General features: G+C 45.3%; 1 protein-coding gene across 3 annotated transcripts in view; it reads right to left on the bottom strand.

Annotated features, from left to right (window-relative positions):
* The window catches only part of Trappc9 (trafficking protein particle complex subunit 9), a 499,910-nt gene that overhangs the window by 456,303 nt on the left and 21,450 nt on the right, over positions 1-22,157 (bottom strand). For all 3 annotated transcript variants that reach the window (XM_058580865.1, XM_058580867.1, XM_058580866.1), the window contains 2 exons: positions 10,820-10,941; positions 3,359-3,484 (listed from right to left, as the gene is read on the bottom strand). In XM_058580865.1, coding sequence (XP_058436848.1) covers positions 3,359-3,484; positions 10,820-10,941 — 248 coding nt within the window. The remainder of the gene's footprint in view (positions 1-3,358; positions 3,485-10,819; positions 10,942-22,157) is intronic.

Raw genomic sequence — 22,157 nt, 5'->3', positions numbered from 1 at the left:
GCATGTCTAGAAGAGATTATTATTATCGTTCCCATTTCACAGGTTTGGAAACAGGCCAAGAGAGGTTACATAACAATTCCAGGTCTCACAGTGACAAAAGAGTGGTTTAAACCTAAATCTAGGAGGCTGAAACCTGAGTTCCTTCTCTCTCATCTCTACCTCCCCATCTGCCTGTAGAATCCTCATGTCTAATGCAATTTGTGCACAGTTGCTGCCATTTGTCAGTGTTAGATAATTATCATAAACCACTTGCCTTAACAACTAAAGAAAAAGCAGACCAATCCAAGACCCTGCACACAAAACAGAGGTGTCCTGCCCTGACTTCTGTAAAGAGACCATTGTCAACCCACTCAATCCAAAAGCAGCATATACCAGTTCGGGGCCTCTGAGGATAGGAGGAACCTGCAATAACCAGGTCTTGGCTCCTTCCAAAATTTCCACATTTGACAATCATTCCCCAGGAATAGACACAACTCATCCATGCTACAATGAACACACTGGATCAAGAACCAAAGGCTTGTTCTGTTTCAGAAAAACCACCAGCCCTTCCCTTCACTGTGATCACAAAACCACCAGAACTCCTCGTCTTGCTGCCTGCTCGCCTGGCAAACAAACACAGAGATGAGTCACCCAGAGCACAGAGGCGCACTGGGGAGGATGCAGACGGCCGAGCGCCCACACTGGCACCGCGCCACAGCAGGGAGCGGCGGCGGCCCTTCCAGTGAGGCTCTGCTGACCTCTAGTGCTCTGCAGGAGAACCAAGCAACACTGAAGGCAGCGCCATGAGAATGGCAGCCAATGCCCTCACATGTTAAGTGAAAACGTGGTATTTTGTAAAATATGTGTATTTATCTGCCCACCTGTAAAAACAGTTTCACAGCAAACCCAAAGTTTCCAGATTAATTTGCAAAGGTACCTGTAGCAGCTATGGGCACAGGCGTGCACGCCTTCAGAGGCGAACCTGTGCTGGAGCGGCTGAGTCCAGGGGCCCAGAGCCCCCTGCCCTGTGGAATGGCTGCCACTCCACAGCTCCAGCCCCTGGGTTCTGTTTCAAAACACCAGGTGGCTCTGAAGCCTGTTAACACTTGAACACCACAGTCCCTCCCCAGGGTGGGCACCAAACAGCACAGAACCCTGAGTCGCTAACCTGTTCCTCCTGCTCCCATGTGAGCTGGCGGCATATCACATCACAGATGGGGAGCTGAGGGTTAGGACGCTGAGTGACTCTGCTTGAGGTCACACAGCCCCGAGGAGGCAAAGGCAGGGTCTGAGCCCTGGCCTGAGTGCCTGCTCCTGAGCCAGCACATTCCCCAGCACCTTCTCTGGCCTTGCTGATGAGACCCAGCAAGCCTCACCCTTACACATGCTCCCCACCAGGAGCTCACCCACCCTCGTGGCCCCTCCCAGCCTCACTACCCCCCACACAGTTGTTCCAGCCTCCAGCTGTGCACTGGAATCCCCCGTGGCCAGCCCCCTTCCCTCGCCTGAGTGCACATCTGCAGGGGAGCCCAGCCTCATACCCCAGGTCTGTGTCGGCACCCCCCTCACCAGGACTGTGGGTGCCGTGCACGGGCGATCAAGACCACCAGGTCTCAGGGCAAGGACGACACCCTCATCATACCTGAATCTATGGCCTGGCACAGCGCTGAACCCTGCACGACCCACCCAAGAATGGAGCTAAATGCTCACAAAATCCACACCGTGGCTCTTCACCCCAGCACCACTGAGGGCTGCCAGCCTCACCCTGGGCAGCCTCCACTTGCTGCCCCTGCCCACCTTTACTGAAAACTTGAAGGCAAGCCAAGACCACAGCCTCTCCAGCCTTTCCTAACAATACCAAGCTGCACAGACCCCGACCTCCTCCCTGGCCCCGGTCCACCTGGTGCTTACTTCCTTATGCAAAAGGCTGTCTGTCTGTCCTCAGGTCACTGGCTCTCTCTGTTCTGGTCTCTTCCTCTGGTGTGGGGCTGACAGTTGCCCCTCCACACCCCACTCTGTAGCCTCACTCTCAGTGTCTCATCTAGGAAATGAGCTGCAACGAGGGGCCTGAGGGGCAACAGATGTGCTTTGCAGAGAGGGATCTAAGGCGCAGAGAGGCTGAATGTCATGCCCCGGGGAGCAAAGGCACAGTCAAGCCCAGCAGTCTGTGTCTGGAGTCCATATGCTTGACCATTATGTTAAAACATCTCCTTGTTCACAGACTGGCTGTATACACACAGAGGATCAAGTCATGGACACTCATCAACTCTAAGATGCTGGTTAACCCTGTTATTTCATTTCTACTTAAGCTTTTACTTTCCATTGAAACACTTAATGATCTCTGCATTCAGCATGGCAAAGCACCAATATGTTGAATTAGATGAGCGTCTTGTTATGAGTCATATTTTTTTATGTGTTCAAGTAAAAAATGACTTTAAAGTCTCTTTCCCCTCCCCTCCTCCTCGCCCCCTCTCACCTAGGCCCCAGACCTACTCACCTCAGTCTTTCTTATGCCCAAAGCTGCACCTCATGGGCCCTCACACCTCGTGCAGTTTGTCCTTCTCAAAGCCCAGCCTGACCAGCGTGTGCAGAAACCAGGGGTTACCCTGACCCTCTCAGGGTCATCACTGACCCTTACCATGTGCTACACTCTGGAGTCTCAGTTCCCCTTGGCTTTCCTTGTAAGAGCCAACTCAGACCAGCTGACTACCCAAGATCCTCCTCAGACTATCAGTCTGGGGACTGGCATTATCAGTCTATGACCACATGCTTTAATGACTTGGTTTTGTTAAACCTATACAGATTCAGACTTCACTAACATTTGGGGAGTGCATGCTGGGCAAAAGGAAAAATATAAAAAAGTATCTCCATGAACTTCATCTTATAAACCTGACACCCAGGATGGTTACAAATGGCAAGCACTTCACAAGAGATCAAGTCAAGGCAAGAGCCTTGAAGCACATGCAAGCACAAGGCTGATGGAGGCCAAGTTGCTTCTCCAATCAGAAAAACTCAGAGGGACAGCAAGTTCTGACTTTTTATATATATATATATATTTTTTAGATACAGATGATACAATATCTTCATTTTATTTATTCATTTTTTTATGTGGTGCTGAGGATTGAACCCAGTGCCTCACGCATTCAAGGCAAGCACTCAATCACTGAGCTACAACCCCAGTCCAAGTTCTGACTTTTTAAAGTAAAATACCATAAAAGAAAGAAGTAAAATCTATGAATAACTACATTCATTTGGCTACCAAACTACAATTCCATAGTTCTTTCCAAGCCATGGTGCATTCCAGCACAGAGAAACAGGTTGGGTCACGAGAGAGACTCCATGAGCACTGTACCAATTCCTAGAGGCGGAACAGACTCACCTGTCGAAGATTAATATACACTGCATTCTGCAGAAATTCCGAAGCTTCCATGCTCCTCTTCTGAATTGCCAGGACACGTACAGCTTTGACACAGGCTTCCAATTCAATCACTCCAGCATTCTTGTACTGTAGGGTATAAAGGAGGCACCTCAGTCAAAAAACAAGTTTCTGCCATTTCACAACACTGCACGTCCTGAGCACACGAATCCTGCAACCACCTCGCCCCCGCCACACCAAGGTTCTCAGAAAGTATATCCTACATAAGGACAAGAGAGGTTCATGGGACTGGGTGAACATACAGTTGCCCTGTAAATACACTGGTATTCATTAAAATAATACAACAACATTAGCTTAATATTTTACAAAACTTCACAATACAGGTTGAGGATGCCTTACCTGAAGCACTTGAGACCAGCAAAGCTTCAGGGTTCTCAGATGGGCCCCCTGGCTTGGACTTGACTAGTGTACTTTTTGAGCATCATTGCTAGTTAGCCCAGTTGGAGTAATTTCCAATTGATGGAATTGGGGAAATTTTTCTTAAAATTGAAGCAAAGTTTGTAGAGGTGAAGCCCATGTGGATTAGTACTTAGGAGGACCTGAGAGGGGCAGGGATAACACACTAATATTCTTTTAGCAGAGGCGCTAACACGGCAATCAAAGCATTCGGGCACTGTGGACCTGAGTGGGCCTGGCAAGGTAGGACTGCTCCTAAAACACAGCCTGCCCACTTGCCAAGCTCAGAGAGCGAGAGGGAGCCAGTCGTCCTCTCACTAAGATCACATGTGAGGTGGGACATGATTTTTAACTATGGAGCAAGAAAAGCCACGTCATCACTCTCCCCTTCTCCACGCCCGTGACTCACACAGAACCTGTGACACACTACAGGCAGTTATCGAGGATGATCAGGAAAATGGACTACGTAAACTTACCTAAGACCACGCCTGAACTCAAAACTCTACCAACTGTGTACACCACTTAACAATACCACAGAGAATTAATGGAGGAATTTGATTCTGTTGAAATAAAATGAATACTTTTCCTTCAAAACTCTGAAATCGTTTCTATATAAGTGAGAAAAAAAGTGTCAACTTGATGTTTTTTCCACATACTTTTGGTTAAATTTACATATTTTAAATTATATCACAAAGAAATGTGCAACAACAAATCCTATCATTGTTTACAACTATAATGGGCCAATAAAAAATGTGGAAATGCTGGGTGTGGTGGCCAGGCCTGTAATCCCAGTAGCTAGGGAGGCTGAGGCAAGAGGAAGTTCAGGGACAGCCTCAGCAAGTTAGTGAGGTCCTAAGCAATTTAAGCAAGACTCTGTCTCAAAATTTAAAAAAAAAAAAAAAAAATTGAGACAGGGACTTGCTGGGGATGTGGCTCAGTGATAAAGTGATCCTGGTTCAATCCCAAGTATCAAAAGCAATGGGCACAGTTCCTGAAAACTTGCTACATACCTAGATGTATACGGACGTTCTCTTGGAGCATGAGCTCTGAGAAGCAGGCCTGTGTCCAGGCTCACTGCTGAGTCCCTCGACCTACCTACCAAGCTCCTAGCACAGAACAGTTACATCTCAGAAATAAATGAGGGAGCTGTCTCACTCAATTCCAAAACTAAACCCCTAAAATAAGTATTACCCCGATTCATTAATAAATTAATAAAGAAAATGAGACCAAAAAAAGTAAAGCCCACAGTCATGAAGCAAGTGACTGGGGAGGCAAGACCTGAACTCAGACCACCTGGGCAGACCCAAGTGGAAGGGCCGGGCCAGGGACTGGAGGGGCCCAGGCCCACACACTGCCACCCTCACTCTGCTCAGGTCTGGCCTGAGCTGACCTGGGGGGCAAACTCCAGCAAGAAGGGGCTTCTGTGACTGCTTCTGCTCTCAAAGCCTCAGCAAGCCAGAAGGACAGCCCTGCGGAGCATGTTGGGTCCAGAACCCTTGCTGACCAGAAATGTCTACAGGGAGAGAGCAGCCATGGAGAGGCTGCAAGGACAAGTGATGACGGGGAGCACTAATGACTCTGCCAGACACCAGGACCCAGGCAAGCAGGTGTCCGCCCACCCCACCAAACCACCACCTTGTCATCTGTGTGCATCCGATGACCTAAGCTTCTTGTCCAAATTATGCCCCTGTGTGACTGTCTAAGATGGGCGACCTCTCTGAGCCTCGGGGTCCCTCCAACTATAGAAAGGCAGAAGGCTTCATGTTGTCTGTCTACGGTTCCTCCCGCCACAAAAGACAAGGACCAGCATCTCAGCAGAACGACTCCATCTCAGCTCTCCCACTAGAGAACTTCCTGGGTCAAAAATCAGACACCCAAGAAGAAAGCACTCACGAAGTCAGGAGAGAGACTGCTCAGGAGACCGTCAGCACCCCCGTGCGGGAGACCTGCAGGCCAGCGCTGCCTGCTAATCCAGTGGGAGGAAGCACAGCGGACGTGGCCACGTGGCATGCCTGTGTGCACACGTCCTTTATGCCACCGCCATTCCCTGATGACAGACCTGCCTCACAGGCTGCTCATCTGGGGGTTGAGCAGCAGGGCAGTCACGGGCCCTCTCTGTGGAGGTGAAAGAAGAAAGAGGAGGAGAAAAAGCCAAGTGAAGCCGAAGAGCAGAGGCAGCGGCAGGGAAGGCCGGGTGTGAAGGGTGCCCCTCCACCTGCATCGCACCCCAGGAGGACCGCTTGCCCACACCCTACAGAACGCTGAAGGGAGGGTGGAGACAATGACCAGCTCCACTGAGCAGTCTGATGAGCCTGTCACTGTCACTCTGCGGGCACTTCACATACAGGAAGCCACTCACCCTCATGAGGTTTCCAGGCCACAGTCCTTAGCTTCCCCATTAGAAAGGACAGAAAATGGAGCGCAAAGAGGACACGGGACCTCACGGGAATGAGACAGCCAGGAATGGCAGAGGGGGGGGCCACACTCAGTCCTGTCTGACTCGGGGTCTGCGCTGGCACACACATGGCAGCCACCCACAGCTAGTACACCAGGGCAGACAAGTCCTGCCATACAGATGGGCCTCGAGTGCTCCCTGCCACAGGGCCCCAGACGGCCACCAAGGCTCAGGCCTGGCCAGTACTGTGACAGCTGCCTGTCGTGCCCAGAGGCTCGACCATGACAGCAAGAGAAGTGGTCTCCACGTTGTCCCACAGGCTCTCTCCTGGCCAAGGCAGCCACTGCACACTGCAGTGCGTGCACACCACTCGCCCCTCAGCCGCCCGCTATCACCACTGTGCTACTCTCGGGAAACAATTGTTAAAAATAGACAAGAAAGGGCTGTTTTTTTTTTTTTTTAACTTGTTTTTTAGTTGTAGATGGACACAATACCTTTATTTTACTTGTTTTTATGTGGAAATCAATGCCTATTTATCACCTTTAAAGAAAATATAATGGCAAAAAAAATTCTCATTCACAAAATAAACAAAAACACACACTATAACTAGGAATAAACATCAAAGCAGTGCTCATGTGCAACAAGAAAAAAGCTACAATATGCCAGGGTGGTGACACATACCTCTGATCCCAGCACTCAGGAGGCTGAGGCAGGAGGTCTCAAGTTCAAGGCCAGACTGGGCAACTGAGCGAGACCCTGTCTCAAATAAAAAATAAAGGGCTGGGGTTGTGGCTCCGTGGAAGAGCACTTGCCTAGCACATGTGAGGCACTGGGTTCGATCCTCAGCACCACATAAAAATAAATAAAGTAAAGATACTGTGTCCATCTACAACTAAAAAAATTCTTTTTTCAAATAAAAATAGCTCAGGATGTGGCTCAGTGGTAAAACACCCCGGCTTCAGTCCCTGGCACTAGAGGGGAAAACCCTAATACTAAAGGGAGGGACCTAAAACAAGCTGTCCTAACACGGGCATGTTGACATATCCCATAGAGGAAAACAGCACCTAAAGATGAGATGATGTCTCCAGGCTAAGCACAAGGGCCACCTGCGCCACCAACATGCCAGGCTGATTCCACCTTAAACAAGTCCTTTAGATTAAGGAACCCGCCCAGCCCAAAGGAGACTGAAAGATGAATAACAGCTAACCCAAGCAAAGTCCTTCAGAGTTCTTCAGGAATAATAAGTCCATCATATTAGACAAGAAAATTGAGGAAGGGAGGAAAGAACTAGTTAAAAGTTGGGCTGGCAGAGCTGGCTGGGGCTCAGGGGCAGAGCACCTGCCTGGCACGTGTGGGGCACTGGGTTCGATTCTCAGCACCACATAGAAATAAATGAACAAAATAAAGGTCCATCAATGTCTAAAAAAAATAAATTGTTTTTAAAAAGGTGGGCTGGGGTGTGGTCAGACAGAAGAACACCCACCCAGCAAGCACCAGGACCCAGGTGCGGTCCTCTCTCTACTGCCAGGAAAACAGGAGGCAGGGAGGTCAGGAGGAAAAGGACCCAAAGACTAGATATGAGACAAGCGACTCTCATGGTGCTACACAAGGAGTGACACACTTATACAAAGAAATGAAGAGCTCGGAAATAGATAAAGTGCATTTAAAATGAGATTTCAAGTCAAGGAAAAAATATGAATTCAATAGATTACAGTGAGACGGTTAGATAATTGCCTGGAAAAATAAGTTATATTCCTATGCCATAATGCAGACAAAATAAATCATAGATGGTATCAGTATTTTAAAATATCCATAATAGCCAACACAAACATACTGTGCATATTATCAGCTTCTCCTAACTGCAACTCTATGATGAGTTCTATTGTCATGCTCATTTTAGATAAAAACTGAAAGAGTTTTATTCTATTGGAAAGAAAGTATTTTAAGCAAATAACCAAACATAAATGTCATAAAGAAAGCAATCACTATGTTATAAATATGTTTTTGACCACAGCCAAAAAGAAAAACCTTATAAACAAAATTTAAACACAAATAACATTAAGAAAAAGATTTGTAGGCTGGGGGTATAGCTCAGGGATAGAGCTCTTGCCTAGAATGTGTAAGTCCCTGGGTTCAATCCCCAGCACCACAAAAAGAAAAAAAAATAAGATTTGCAATGTCTATGATAAACAAGAAAATAACATTTATAATACACAAAGAACTTTTATAAAGCAATAAGAAAAGCACTCTAACTTAGATATATATAAAGAACACAGAAGGATAATTCATAAAATCAAACAGTTAACAATTGATAAATGTCCAGTAAAATAACTAAAATGTCCACTAAAATAATTATCTCTACCAGTATACTGTCAAATATTTTAAAAGGAAAACAGCTAGTGTTTTGGGGGGAGTTTAAACTGTTAGTATAACCTTTTTGGAGAACAACATAGGAATATACAGGCCTAAAAATGTGTCAAGTCTACTTCTAAGAATGCTGCCCATTTAAAAAATCAGGCCAGGGCTAGGGATATAGCTCAGTTGGTAGAGTGCTTGCCTTGCATGCACAAGGCCTAGGTCTGATCCCCAGCACCATTAAAAAAAAAAAAATCAGAACAAAAAATTTATCTACTGGGCTATTTATCAGAACACTGTTTATGATCATGGAAGGAAAAATCAAAACCAAATACTATTTAGGAATGAAGCATTGCTTAAGTATATAATTCTCTCATAATTGTTTATCTTTTCATTCTCTATTAGAGAAGGAATTTAGAAAGCAACTTGAAAATGACCTATGACAAATGTTAATGTCACATCCAGTGAGTAAATGTCTAGAAAAATTTAACATAAAGGAATATTCACACAAGAACATAAGAGTTTATGTACAAGAATGTTCAAAAAAGCTGAATAAGGAAAGCCTGGCGCATGTACTGATGCTGGTAAGGGGATGGAGCTGGGGACACCATGCTGAGTAAGTTGCCAGACTCAGAAGCCAAGGGCCAGCGCTTTCTCTCATGTGCACATGGGGCGGGGGTGGGGGGGTCGGGTAGAAAAGGGATCTCACAAAAACAGAAACAAGACCAAGAGGACAGAAGGGGGCAGAGAGGAGAGGGAGGCAGGAGGGGGCCAGAGGGAGGCACTGGGGACTGATACCTGCCAAACCGCCACATCCAGGGACAAACACCCGACAGTGAATGCTGCTCTTGTGTGTGACTGTAACACACTAGTTAACAACAACAGGAACACGGTGGTCAGGAGAGCGGGCCAGGGGGCGAAGGGAGCGCGAGAGAGAGGGAAGGTTCAAGGGACGAGGCTGACCACTCACGTCACGTATGAGGGACCCACAGTTAGTGTGACTGTAATGCCCCATGGAAATAAGAACACTCGGGAAAGCGCCCCGGGCAGCGGGGAGTGAGGACCCTAACCCTCCGACAGGAGGACCCCAGAGCACAGCCAGCCAGCGGAGAGCTGCTGAGAGTGGGCGTCTCCCCTCGCCAGCCCTGCACCAAGCCGCCTGGGGACGGATGACCACACACACTGTCCCCACAGTGCTCCCAAAAGCCCAGAGGTCTGAGGAGGAGGACAGCAAGGCTAAAGTACTGCGAGTGGATGAAGCCAGCAGTAGCACGACAGACAGGCCGGTCCCACACCTGTAAGTGCAACGTCCAGTCTCACAGGCGCCACCCTGGGAACAGGGCAGAGGGCAGGGGCCTTGGGTCTTCCCCACGCCTAAGTGGCCCTTTATAGTATTTCGGTAATAACACTTGGAATTTAAAACTTTCTTCAGGCTGGGGGTGTAGCCCAGTGATAGAGCACATGCAAGGCCTGGCCTCAATCCCTAGCACCACAGAAGAAAAGAAAAAAATTAAGTCCAAAGTAAAAGAATGGTGCATTGGAAAATGGAATGCCACAGATCATGAGAAATCACACCATGGAAGACTGGATAGCGCAGAAAAACGCACAACATGCAAAATTACATATAAGAGGAAGTGAGGGGAAAGGGGGGAAAAAAAACAAGAGAGAAAAATGAATTACAGTAGAGGGGGTAGAGAGAGAAGACGGGAGGGGAGGGGGGATAGTAGAGGATAGGAAGGGCAGCAGAATACAACAGACACTAGTATGGCAGTATGTAAAAACGTGGATGTGTAACCGATGTGAATTTGCAATATGTATACGGGGTAAAAATGGGAGTTCATAATCTGCTTGAATCAAATGTATAAAATATGATATGTCAAGAGCTTTGTATTGTTTTGAACAACTAATAATTAAAAAAGAAAGAAAGAAAAACGCACAACATGCCTAATGAAAAACACACTGTAGCACACAGCCAACAGGACAGTAAGTGCAGCCCCTCCACGACATGAACAGTGCACAATGACAAAGAAGACAGAAGACAGGTACTGAATGTTCATAATGGTCATCGGACCACTGAGGTGACAACAGCCTCTTTCCCCTTTTTCCAAACATACTTCATTAAACACATACTGTGTTAAAACAAAACCCACTTTAAACGCACAGTATCATGCACTTGAGAACAACATGTGCACACTTACCACACCACAAACTCCTGACTGAAACAACGCGACATGCAAAACATTCAGTGGAAAAGTCACCTTGCTGTAGTAGGAAATGGCCTCCTTGTACTTGTCGATGATGTCCTCGGGGCTGAGGCAGTTCTTGGCACGCCCGATTTCAGTGCTGGTGTCGGGGTTTATGCCGTTGGTCGTGAGGGCACCTGCAAATGCAGGAAACACACAATAATCTTTTGCTTTTTAAGTGTCACTTTTTCGTTAGTTTAAAGAAAAGCATGAATAAGGTAAAACCTAAACCCGTCCTACTGAACTCTGAACAAGGAAACAGTGTTTAAAGTCTTCACAGACCATCTTCTTCCTCCAAGTCTTACCCCCAAAGCACTACATTAAAAGTTAACTCTGAGTAAGTCTTCCTCCCTGTTGGAACTTTGTATTAAAGAGTATGAAATGCATGGCATAAAAGTGACAAGTTTATAAAAAACCATCTTAGCCGTCTTGAGATGGGTGAAGTCACGGCCCTCTCTCAGCTTGAAGCTCTTCTTGCTGGCAAGGGCCCACACTGCATCCTCAAAGGAAACAAACCATAGGAAACATTTTCTGAACTGCACAGCATTAAAAAATAATAATAATAACCTAAAACTACTACCCTCCTTTCCATGGCTGTCATTTTCTACTTCTGACCAAAGCCAGTCAATAAACAGAACCACCTAATTCCCCAGCCATCAAGCCCCCACAGGGAAGAGTTCTGGAGAAACCGCCATTTTAAACACAACCAACTACATAGAGAATTCTAGCAGGAGAAAAAGGATGAAATGTTCTTTGGTTTCACAGAACACTCTAAGGTCTAGTAGCAGGAAATGTTGGGCTTCTCTCAACACCCCCCTGCACACTTGCACCCCCTTGTACCCCACCCCGTTCCTTCCTAGGCTGAGGACGAGTTCACTACTGTCTGCAGCTGTGCACAACCAGGATGTGCTACTTGCACTGCTCCCAGCTCCGTGAGCTCTTTGCTCACCCTGGTTTCTAATCTGCATCCAACTTCCTCACCTGTATGTCTTCACTCTCTAATTCTGTAAGCTGCCTCAAATACTTGTTGGACCAAGACAGAAGAGAGAATGAATAGATAGGTAAGTGGAAAGATGAATGGTGACAGACCAACAAATAGTCAGAGAAAATACAAACCAAGAACAAAGAAAATTCCACGTGCAAAATTCTCTCCCAGCCACAAGACAAAGAACTCTAACCAAAATCTCAGAAAGGCAGGTGGCTTGCAGTTTTGTTTCTTATCAATTTTGTAAAAATTACAGCAAGAAATAAGAGGAAAAAACTATAAATAATAACAGGGAAGGACTTACTTAGAAAAATATCTAAAATATGTCCTTTTCAAATAATACATTCAGATCAGCAAGAGCCTGTGACCCAGTCTGTGTGCCACAGAACTCAGGGGTCCCTTGGGAGCAAAGTTCACACAGGGTGGTCATCGCACTACCACAAAGTAGCACCCTGCACTCCTGCTCCGAGGACTGCCCTCCTGTGGCCAGCCCCAAGAGAGAGAAGCTCAAAAGGAGCCCCACTTGTACAGGGCAGGGGCAGGTCCCCAAGGGACAGTGTTCTTGCTAGGAGCTCCGAGGACCAGCCTGGGGGGTTGTAACCATCATGCTATGTTATGTTCACTGCTCTGCGTGTTCCCCAGGCTTATAATACATTCAATTCTGGCACAAATTAGGATTTAATAAACGACAAGGTGTCTTAATTTGTCTCATCAGTGCTAACAAATTACCTTTGCATTATTGTCATTCTTTTTCCCCTAGAGAATGGAAAGGGGAGCTATTGGGGGTAAGAATGAAGTAGGCTGTTTGCTTCTCACATGGGACCTCATTTCCTCCGTCATGCAGCACAGGATCAAAGCACCGGAGAGGCTCCCAGATGCTACTCCATCTTTGGAGAAAGGATGTCAACACCGAGGGCTCTCTGAGTAACTTAACTCCAAACCCAAGGCTGGAGCAGACGTCATCGACAGTGCCATCTGTGGGCAGGCAGGCAGAGCAGAGCACTAGGGAGCACTACTGCATCAGACTGATTTAATTTCACTCAATAAAAGAATAACAAGGGGCTGGGGATGTGGCTCAAGTGGTAGCGTGCTCCCCTGGCATGGGTGCAGCCCAGGTTCAATCCTCAGCACCACATACAAACAAAGATGTTGTGTCTGCCGAAAACTAAAATGTAAATAAAATATTTAAAAAAAATAAAAAATAAAAATAAAAGAATAACAAGCTCTAAAAATCCTAGAGCCCAGTAGACTTGCTCTTTCCTCACAGCCACAGTCCTGACGACCCCATGGAACATTCCTGTGGGCCAGGGAAACAGTGCCTTCCAGACCAATAGCCCTGCACTGCTGCAGGGAACCCGTGTTCGGGCAGGCTGAGACAGCAGCGTGCCCACTCTCAGGGAAGCACCTGCAACCCTGCCATCACTAGCTAAGTAGTCGTAAGCTCATACTTCATGCAGGAGTGTATATAAGGCACAAAATAGGAACTCAGAAACACAGAACAAAGCAAAAGAAAAAGAGGGAGTAGTAAAGCAGAGACCAGTGACTGGAGAGAGAGGCAAAGCCATCGAGATAGAGAGGAGCTGAGACGGGAGCAGTCCTTAGGTGGCAATAATTCCTGTAGCAGCTACCACGCTGGGGTCAATAAGGCTTCAAAGCCATGCCTCCCAACTGCCACCAATACAAGACAGTGATTCCATGAGCCTGGAAGTTGAACTAGCCAAGAGACACAGCCTGCAGCAGTGAGACACAGCCCTGAGGTAACAGGGCTTGAGAGGGGCCTTCTCCCTGGGGTGCTGGGACACCTAGACAGCCACCTCTGACAGGGAAAGAAGACCCTCCCCTCCAGCAAACACCAAAACAAACTGCAAATGGGTCCGGGATCTACAGGTAAACAGAAAACCTAAAGAGGCTCAAAATCCATGACAAATTCCTTTAGAACCTGGGTATAGTTGAAAGGCCACTGTGACTCAAATGCAGCAAAAAATAATAATAAATAAATATATATATGTGTGTGTGTGTGTGTATACATATATGTATATACATACATATATGTGTATATATATGTATATTCAACCTACTAATCATACAGCAAAATACCACAAACAAAGCAATACATAAATGAGCATCTGAGAAAATATTCACAACATACATCACAAAGTACATATCCCTGAAACATGAAAAGGTCATAAAAGCTGAGAGAAAAACCAGCATAAATTCAATAGAATATTTTTTAAATGAGCTGAGCTGAGGGCGAGGGATGTGGCTCAGTTGGCAGAGTGCTTGCCTACCACGCACAAGGCCCTGGGTTCAACCCCCAGCACCCCCCCCACACACACACACACAAACACACGCACACGCACGCACACACACACACGCACACGCGCCTTAAGGGTGAAGCCCAGTGGCAAAGCACTTACCGAGCACACAGGAGTCCTGGGCCCCACCCCCGGGACCCCACCCCCAGCACCACCATCCCAATAAAAGTGTAGCATCCTACACTTTGCCTAAGAAAGAGAAATAAAAATATTTAAATCTTTGGTTTTTTCCAAAAAGAAGAAGAAAGAGAAAGAGGAGGAAAACCAAGGAACACAAGAGAAAAGCCACCTACAGGGTTAAGTAAAAACCAGGTGCCAAATGAGACGGGAAGTGACACATCTCAAGATATAATTTTTCATATAGTTTTTTACTTTTTTAACCATTATGATGTTTTCTAGACTAAAAATAAATCAATAAAGGTGAGGGAACCTATTGATGGAATACAAACAGAAACAACTACATTTCAAATAAATAGGTAAGCACTGATAGGGAGCATCACAGAACCAATCGAGAAGGTCCACCCACAATGCTGCACACAGCATCCTAACACAGTGGCAGAAGGAGCCCCAACAGTCCCTAAATTCCAGCTTCATGCAGAGGTACTGCGGAAGGAGACTGACCAAATCATGCTGCATGCATGTACAAACGTGGCCCAGTGAATCCCGCTACTATGTATAATTATAATACACCAACAAAATTTTTTTTAAATGAACCTGAAAGGTCCACAGAAAGGTATCACATGAAGGTTAAATTCCCTGACTGTAACCACCACACCACTTCTGTGATGACACTGTCCCTGGAAACACACCCGAGGCATTGGGGAAAGCATCAAACCTACAGCTCACTCGAATACCTCAAAAAAAAAAAATACACATGACACACAGAGCTCAGATCATAAAGCCAAGACTAAGCTAACTGCTGGGTCTTCATGAGTACACCAAATACTAGGTACTAATCTTTAAACTGTTTTGTAAGACCTGGGCTTTAAATTGTTTCAAAATCAACAATTAATCCAGGCACAGTGGTACACATCTATAATCCTCACGGCTTAGGAGGATGAAGCAGGAGGATAGAGAGTTCAAAGCCAGCCTCAGCAATTTAGTGAGACACTAAGCAACTCAGTGAGACCCTGTATCTAAATAAAATACAAAATGGGGCTGGGGATCAGCTCAGTGGTTGAGAGCCCTTGAGTTCAATCTCCAGTGCCAAAAGAAAAAGAAATCAACAATTAAAAATGAGAATTCTGATAAATTCAATAAATTATAAAATAATTCTATTAAAATAGAATGTATTTCAGTAGCAATTGAAGCCCTAAATATGTAAAATTGGAAATATAAATGAAATGAATGTGCAGAAGACCAATTACAAACTAAGATCACAGCTCAGAATGACTGAGTGCTTCACTCCTAACACCTCCCATGTTCCAGGCACTGGGCAGGACAGGGGACCATGCTACCAGAGCAGGGCACATTGTGTTCAAAGAGTCAGCATACCTGTGTGTTGTCCTAGCCACTCAGGAGTCTGAGGCAGGAGGATTCCAAGTTCAAGACAGATCCTGTCTCAAATAAATGAAACGGGCTGGGGTGGCAGAGAACCCCTGGGTTCAATCTCCAGTACCACAAAAAAAAAAAGTCACCATCAGGGACACAATGGAGCACACCTATAATCCCAGCTATTAGAGAGGCTGAGACAAGAGGATGGCAAGTTCAAAACCAGCTTGGACAACTCAGTGAGACCCTGTCTTAGAATAAAATAAAAAGGGCTGGGAGTGCGGCTTAGGGGTAGAGTGCTTGCCTAGCATAATATGGGTGAGTCCTTGGGTCCATTCCCGTTTCAAAACTGCAAAAAAAGAGCTTAACTTTAATTTAAAAAGAAAAAGAAAGGAAGATCTTGAGCCAATAATTTAAGAAACTAGAAAAAGAAGACAACTAAATTCAAAGCAAGCAAAAGAGAAGAAGTAGAAAAGATGAGAGAAGAAATAAATGAAATCCAAAAATAACAGAAAAGGGGCTGGGATTGTGGCTCAGCTATGGAGCGCTCACCTAGCATGTGGGAGGCCCTGGGTTCGAGCCTCAGCACCACATAAAAATAAATAAATAAAATAAAGAATATTGTGTCCAGTTACAACCAAAAAATAAATATTAAAAAAAATAACAGAAAAATCAAATCAACAAAATCACAAAGTTTGTTTTTTTAAGGTAATCAACAAAATTGATAAATAGCGAAAGAAAGGAAGGAAGGAAGGAAGGAAGGAAGGAAGGAAGGCGGGTGACAGACTGTAATCACTAAAACCAGGGCTGAGAGAGCAAACACTAGCACAGCCTCACAGAGCTGGACGGGAAGACCCAGGAACACTAGGAACACTCACCCACAAGCCAGTACACTGTGTAATCTAGATGAGACTCTGGGAAAGACACAAACTACCAAAACCAACTGAAGAAGAAGAAGAAGAAAATTGGAATACACACATAAGTAAAGATATTGAATCAATAATCAAAAAATTTCACCTGGGTACAGATAGTTTCAATGTGGAACTCTACCAAAGACTTAAAAACAAATTAATACCAATTCTTCACACAATTCTAAAAAATCTAAGAGGAATTCTAACCAACTCATTCTATGGAGCCAACGCTGCCCTGATAACAAAACCAAAAAAAAGCACCAAAGCAACAAAGAACTACAGACAATTCTCTCTCACAAATATAGATGTAAAATTCCTCAAAAAATATTAGTGGACTGAATCCAGCAAGATATAAAAGGATTGTGCAACACAATCAAGAGAGATTGGTTTCAGAAACGTAAGGTTGGCTTAGCATCTGAGAATTAACTAATGCAACACAGATGTGAGTAGAATAAAGGAGAAACAAAAGCACGACCATCTCAAGAGACAGCAAGAGCACGGACAAATCCAATACCCCATGACAAAAACGCTCCGCACACAGGAACAGAAGGTGTCCTCAGCCCGAGAAAGGCACCCGTGAACACCCACAGCTCATCACACTTGGTGGTGAAAGACCCAACGTTTCCCTGTAAGATCAGGAGTAAGACTCGGCCTCCCAGTGGGAAAGAAGCAGCAGACTTCCTCTATCTTCAGGTGACACACATTCTTACATAGAGAAAACCCCAAGGGATCCACTAGGAAACCCCCAGAGCTAACAAGTCAGTCCAGCAAGGTCCAAAGACTAACTGTGCTCACATATGCTCACAATGAATCATCTGAAAATGAAAGTAAGACGACAATTCCATTCACAATAACACGAAAAAGATGAAACTTCTTACGCATAAACCTGGTGCCCAGAAGCTTGGGCAGCTGAGGTAAGAGGATCTCAAGTTCAAGGCCAGCCTCAGCAACTGAGTTTGACCCTTGGTAACTTAGCAAGACCTCATCTCAAAACAGAAAGTAAAATAGGCTGAGGATGTGGCTCAGTGGTAAAGCGGCCTGGGTCCAATCCTCAGTACCAAAAAACAATAAAAAATAAATTTAAAAACAAAAAAAAATATATGATGGGATACTCTGAAAACCCCAGCCACTGCTGAAAAAAATTAAAGATAGGATTGAGGATCCAGCTCAGTGATAAGTACTTAGCCTCGAAGGGCTAAATCCCAGGGGTAACCACACAACAAGGATGCTGACAAAGATAATGGAAAGCCACCCCGTGCCCAAGGTCTGGAGGAAAAAATATTCTTAAGAGGGTAATATTCCCCAAATTGACGCACAGACCCAATAGAATCCCTACCAAAATCGAAGCTAGAATCTTTGTAGAAATTGACTATCTGATCCTAAAATTCAGACGAGGGCTTGGGGATGTGGCTCAAGCGGTAGCGCGCTCGCCTGGCATGCGTGCGGCCCGGGTTCGATCCTCAGCACCACATACAAACAAAGATGTTGTGTCCGCCGAAAATTAAACAATAAATATTAAAATTCTCTCTCTCTCACTCTCTCACTCTTTCTTTAAAAAAAAATAAAATAATAATAATAAAATTCAGACGAACATTCAAGGGATGTGGAATAATCAAAAACATCTCAAAAGAAAAGAAGAAATTTGGAGGGCTTCACCTCCAGATTATAAAATTTACATATCTTATCTGGGGTGAGGGAGGAGTAACCTTACAATTTACCTACTTACTCTTACTTCCTAAATTTTCTACAATGAACATGATCTATATAATAAGGGAGAAAATGATCATTTTTTAAAACATGCACACTTATTCCTTAAAAAGAAAAAAATTTTAAGAATAAAGAGTAAACAAATACCCAGTGGGAAAAAACTTACAAACAAGAGAGCATTTAAGCTTTTTATATGTTAAAAACTCAAGAACATCGAGTTCCTTGGGAAGCATATGTAACATATTAAAACAAATTCACTTTCAAAAATTCTAACTGCATAATGAAAACCAAAGAAATACAGGTAATATCCCATTTGACAGCCAACTTCAAATATAGGGACAAAAAAGGCCTAGAAGCCCTATAACTCTTAACACTAACCCAATATAATGAAAGGAGAATCTTTACCTACAAGAAAGTGGAAATCTGTGCATAAGGCAGGACAAACTCGGTCAAACAACATTAGAGCTGGGAGTGATGTTTAAAATAGAATTCTAAAGTTAGAACCTTGTTGAAAAGCTATAACACGCTCTGAAAAACAGAAAATTTAATACGAAGTTTGCCCCTATGTCCCATACAAATGCAAACTTAATTTTTGTTTACTCATGGGTACTAATTACTTTAATGAAAGCAGAATATTTTAATTAAGACAAGCAGCCAGTATTACATGTCTCTCTCAAATCTAGTTAACGAGTCTACTCTGCCGTTAACCATAATGTGTCTAGGACAGTTCTGCCACAGTGAAAACGTCTTGGGGGGCTGGTGGAGCTCCTCAAGCCTACCAGACCACAGGTGCTTCTGGGTCATCTAGACCTAACATTCCCCTTGTGAAACCCACAACAGGGCTGTGTCAAGACTCAGCTTGCAGATGCAGGCTCACGAACACTACTGTCTGAGGATGCTGTTGGACCACCAGGTTCTACCAATTCCACAGCAGGTAAGTGACTCCCATCTACAATATGAAAACAACTGTTACAGCTTAACAGTAAAAAAAAAAAAAAAAAAAAAAAAAACCAGCCCAATTTAAAAAATAAGGGATAAGGGACCCAAATAGACATTTTTCCAAAGGGAATATACCAATAACCAATCAACGCAGGAAAGGATGCTCACCAGCTTTATAGGAAACACAAACCACAACTACAGGGAGGCACCACTTCACACCTGCTAGGACGGCTGAGGCTAACAGATGCCAGTGAGGACAGAGAGGAAGAAACTCCTGCACACCCTGGGGGAAGGCAAAGTGGTGGGGCCACTTAGGAAAAGAGTGTGGCGGCTTTTCAACATTGAACTACACATGACCTGGCAACTCTTCTGCCAGATGCACATGAGAGCTTCAAACACAGGTCACCCGGAAACCTGCACCAAAGTGTTCCCAGCGCAGTCCTTCCCAGCAACACCAACGTCCAACTGAGAGAAAGGATGAGCAGAAGAGCACTAGGAGGAAGAAGAGACAGCGCAGACACAGCCACGAGGCCCAGCCACCCAGGAGCAGGCCAAGAGTCACAAGTTCAAGGCCAGCAAGCAACTTAAAACACCCTACCTCAAAATACAAAAAATAACAAGAGCTGGGGTGTAGTTCAGAGGTAGAGCACCTCTGGGTTCAACCCCCAGTACAAAAAAAAGGCAGTCACAAAAGACCATGTGTCATATGTTCCCATTCATGTGAAACGTGCAGATCAGGCAAATCATAGAAGAGAAGAAAGTAAATTACTATTCGAGCTGGAGGAGGGTGGAGGGAACGAACAGGACGCAATAGTGATTGGTACAGGGGTTGCTTGTTGGTGTGATGTCCTAAAAGTAGCTGTACTTACAGCCACACAACTCTGATGAGTACCGGAAACCCACTCAACCGTACACTTTCAACGGGGGAGTTACATTCAAGTTCTTTTAAAAACAAAGCAGCTGAGAGCAGTGCTCTCACGCGACAAACACACAGGAAGAAATAACCCTCGCCACGGGGTGGGAGCGCAAGTGCAAGCCAGGGAGCGTCAGAAGCGTCCCTGCGTCCCTGAGCAAGGGCATGCTGAATGTGCAGAGTTTAGGAGGAACAGAGCAGTGAGAAGAGAAGCACGGCCTGGAGTGCAGGCCAAGAACCCGCAGGGTGCAGGTCGGAGGACACAGGTCACCCTCAAGTAAGCAGCACAGCACACACCCCCCCGACTGCCCAGCTTTTCTTGGGGTTTTGTAAACGGTTGTGGGGAAACAAATACTATCTTCATTTAAAACTCAAAAATTAGAAGCTGGGATTATGGCTCAGTGGTAGCGTGCTCGCCTAGCATGCATGAGGCACTGGGTTCGATTCTCAGCACCACATAAAAATAAAGACAATAAAGTCCATCAACAACTAAAAAAATATTTTTAAAAAAAACTCAAAAATGAATAAAATGGGGGGGTGGCTAGGGAAGAATAGAGGTACTATGGACTAGACAGAAGGGAGTGAAGGGAAGGGAGGGAACTGGGGTAGGAATGATAGTAGAATGAACCAGACATTATTTACCCGACATGCATATGTGATTTATACAATCTGTCTAACTCTACATCATGTACAACCAGAAGAATGAGAAGTTATACTCCATTTATGTATGAAGTGTCAAATGCATTCTATTGTCATGTAAAACTAATTAGACCAAATAAAAACTTAAAATAAATAAATAAAAGTGGGATATTTCGCAATGGAATGGCTGCATGTGGATGGGCTTTCTGCAGGGCGAAGCAATCCTATCACCCCTGAGGGAGCATTAGCTCTTTATACTCAGAGCCTCCTGAGAGCTGCAGAGCGACCCCCACCAGTACCCCTGCTGCTAGCACATCTTCAAGGGTTGGAGCAGCAGAGAAGGGAGGTAGAGAAGACAGCCAGCTCTCATCAGATGCGTTCAGTCTCCACCCAAAGACCTCACAAGCTGGGCACAGTGGCATACTCCTCTAATCCCAGCAAGTGGGAAGGCTGAGACAAAAGGATCACAAGTTCAAGGCCAGCCTGTCTCAGAATTAAAAGTAAAAAGGACGGGCTATAGCCAGTGGTAGAGCACCCCTGGGTTCAATTAAAAAAAAAATGTCGTGCCCTGCAGCAGTGGGGGAGGCTGCCTCCTTGCTGCCCCTTGGCAGGCAGGCAGGTCCACACAACTCTCATGGGGACACCTGCAGAAGGCACCCTCAGGCCAGTGCCAGCCAGGGTCCACGTCCTTTCCCAGCAGCCTTCCCCTTGGTAGCATGATCCAGATGTCCCTGAATAATGAGGCTGGTGATTGCCGTCACCCCTCTCCCAGCACCCCAAACCAATCTCATCTCTACACAATTTATTTTGAAACTTTGCAAAAATTTATAAAAATATTCTTTATCTCAACTAATTTTTTTAATTGGAAGAAACATCTGACTTTTAGAAGTAGCTCTAGCCACTTGTACAAGCAATGCGGTAACACAGGGAAATTTAACATCTCCTATGAGGCACAATGAGCTGGTCCAGGCTCAGTAAGTGTCTCCTGGTCAAACATCAGCCCCAGGTCAACTGAGCCCTGGAGTGGCACATACACTCAGCTGGAGCAGGAAGGCCCTGCACACAGGCCCCAGCGGCAACTGAGTCTCCTGAAAGCAAAGGCACTTTGTTGTCCTTCCTCTGCGCTTTCCACAAACCCTACAAAATCTTGAGCCACCAATCTAGAGAAAGGAGGGGACACAAATATTAAAACAGAGTCTCCAAACCTGAGGCAGCTGCATTTCAGAATGGAGAGATATGGGGGACAAACGTGGATAACCACCCTGTGCCATGGAAGTGCCCTGCCTGACTGTTCTTCAGAGGAGACCAGAAAACACCAGCGCTCATCACAAAATGACTGAGCACTGAAACAGGATAGATTTTTGCTATGTTAATTACAGAAGGTATGAAGAAGGGAAAGAAAAACCCACCTGTGCAAAAAAAATGCAAAATTTCTTTCCCCATTATGAACACA

The sequence above is a fragment of the Marmota monax genome, unplaced genomic scaffold (assembly GCF_021218885.2).
Source record: "Marmota monax isolate L192 unplaced genomic scaffold, Marmota_monax_Labrador192_F-V1.1 WCK01_AAM20220418_F8-fsc00073, whole genome shotgun sequence".
Taxonomy (NCBI): domain Eukaryota; kingdom Metazoa; phylum Chordata; class Mammalia; order Rodentia; family Sciuridae; genus Marmota; species Marmota monax.
Note: the sequence above shows the minus strand (reverse complement) of the source record. Positions and strands in the feature narration are given on the sequence as shown.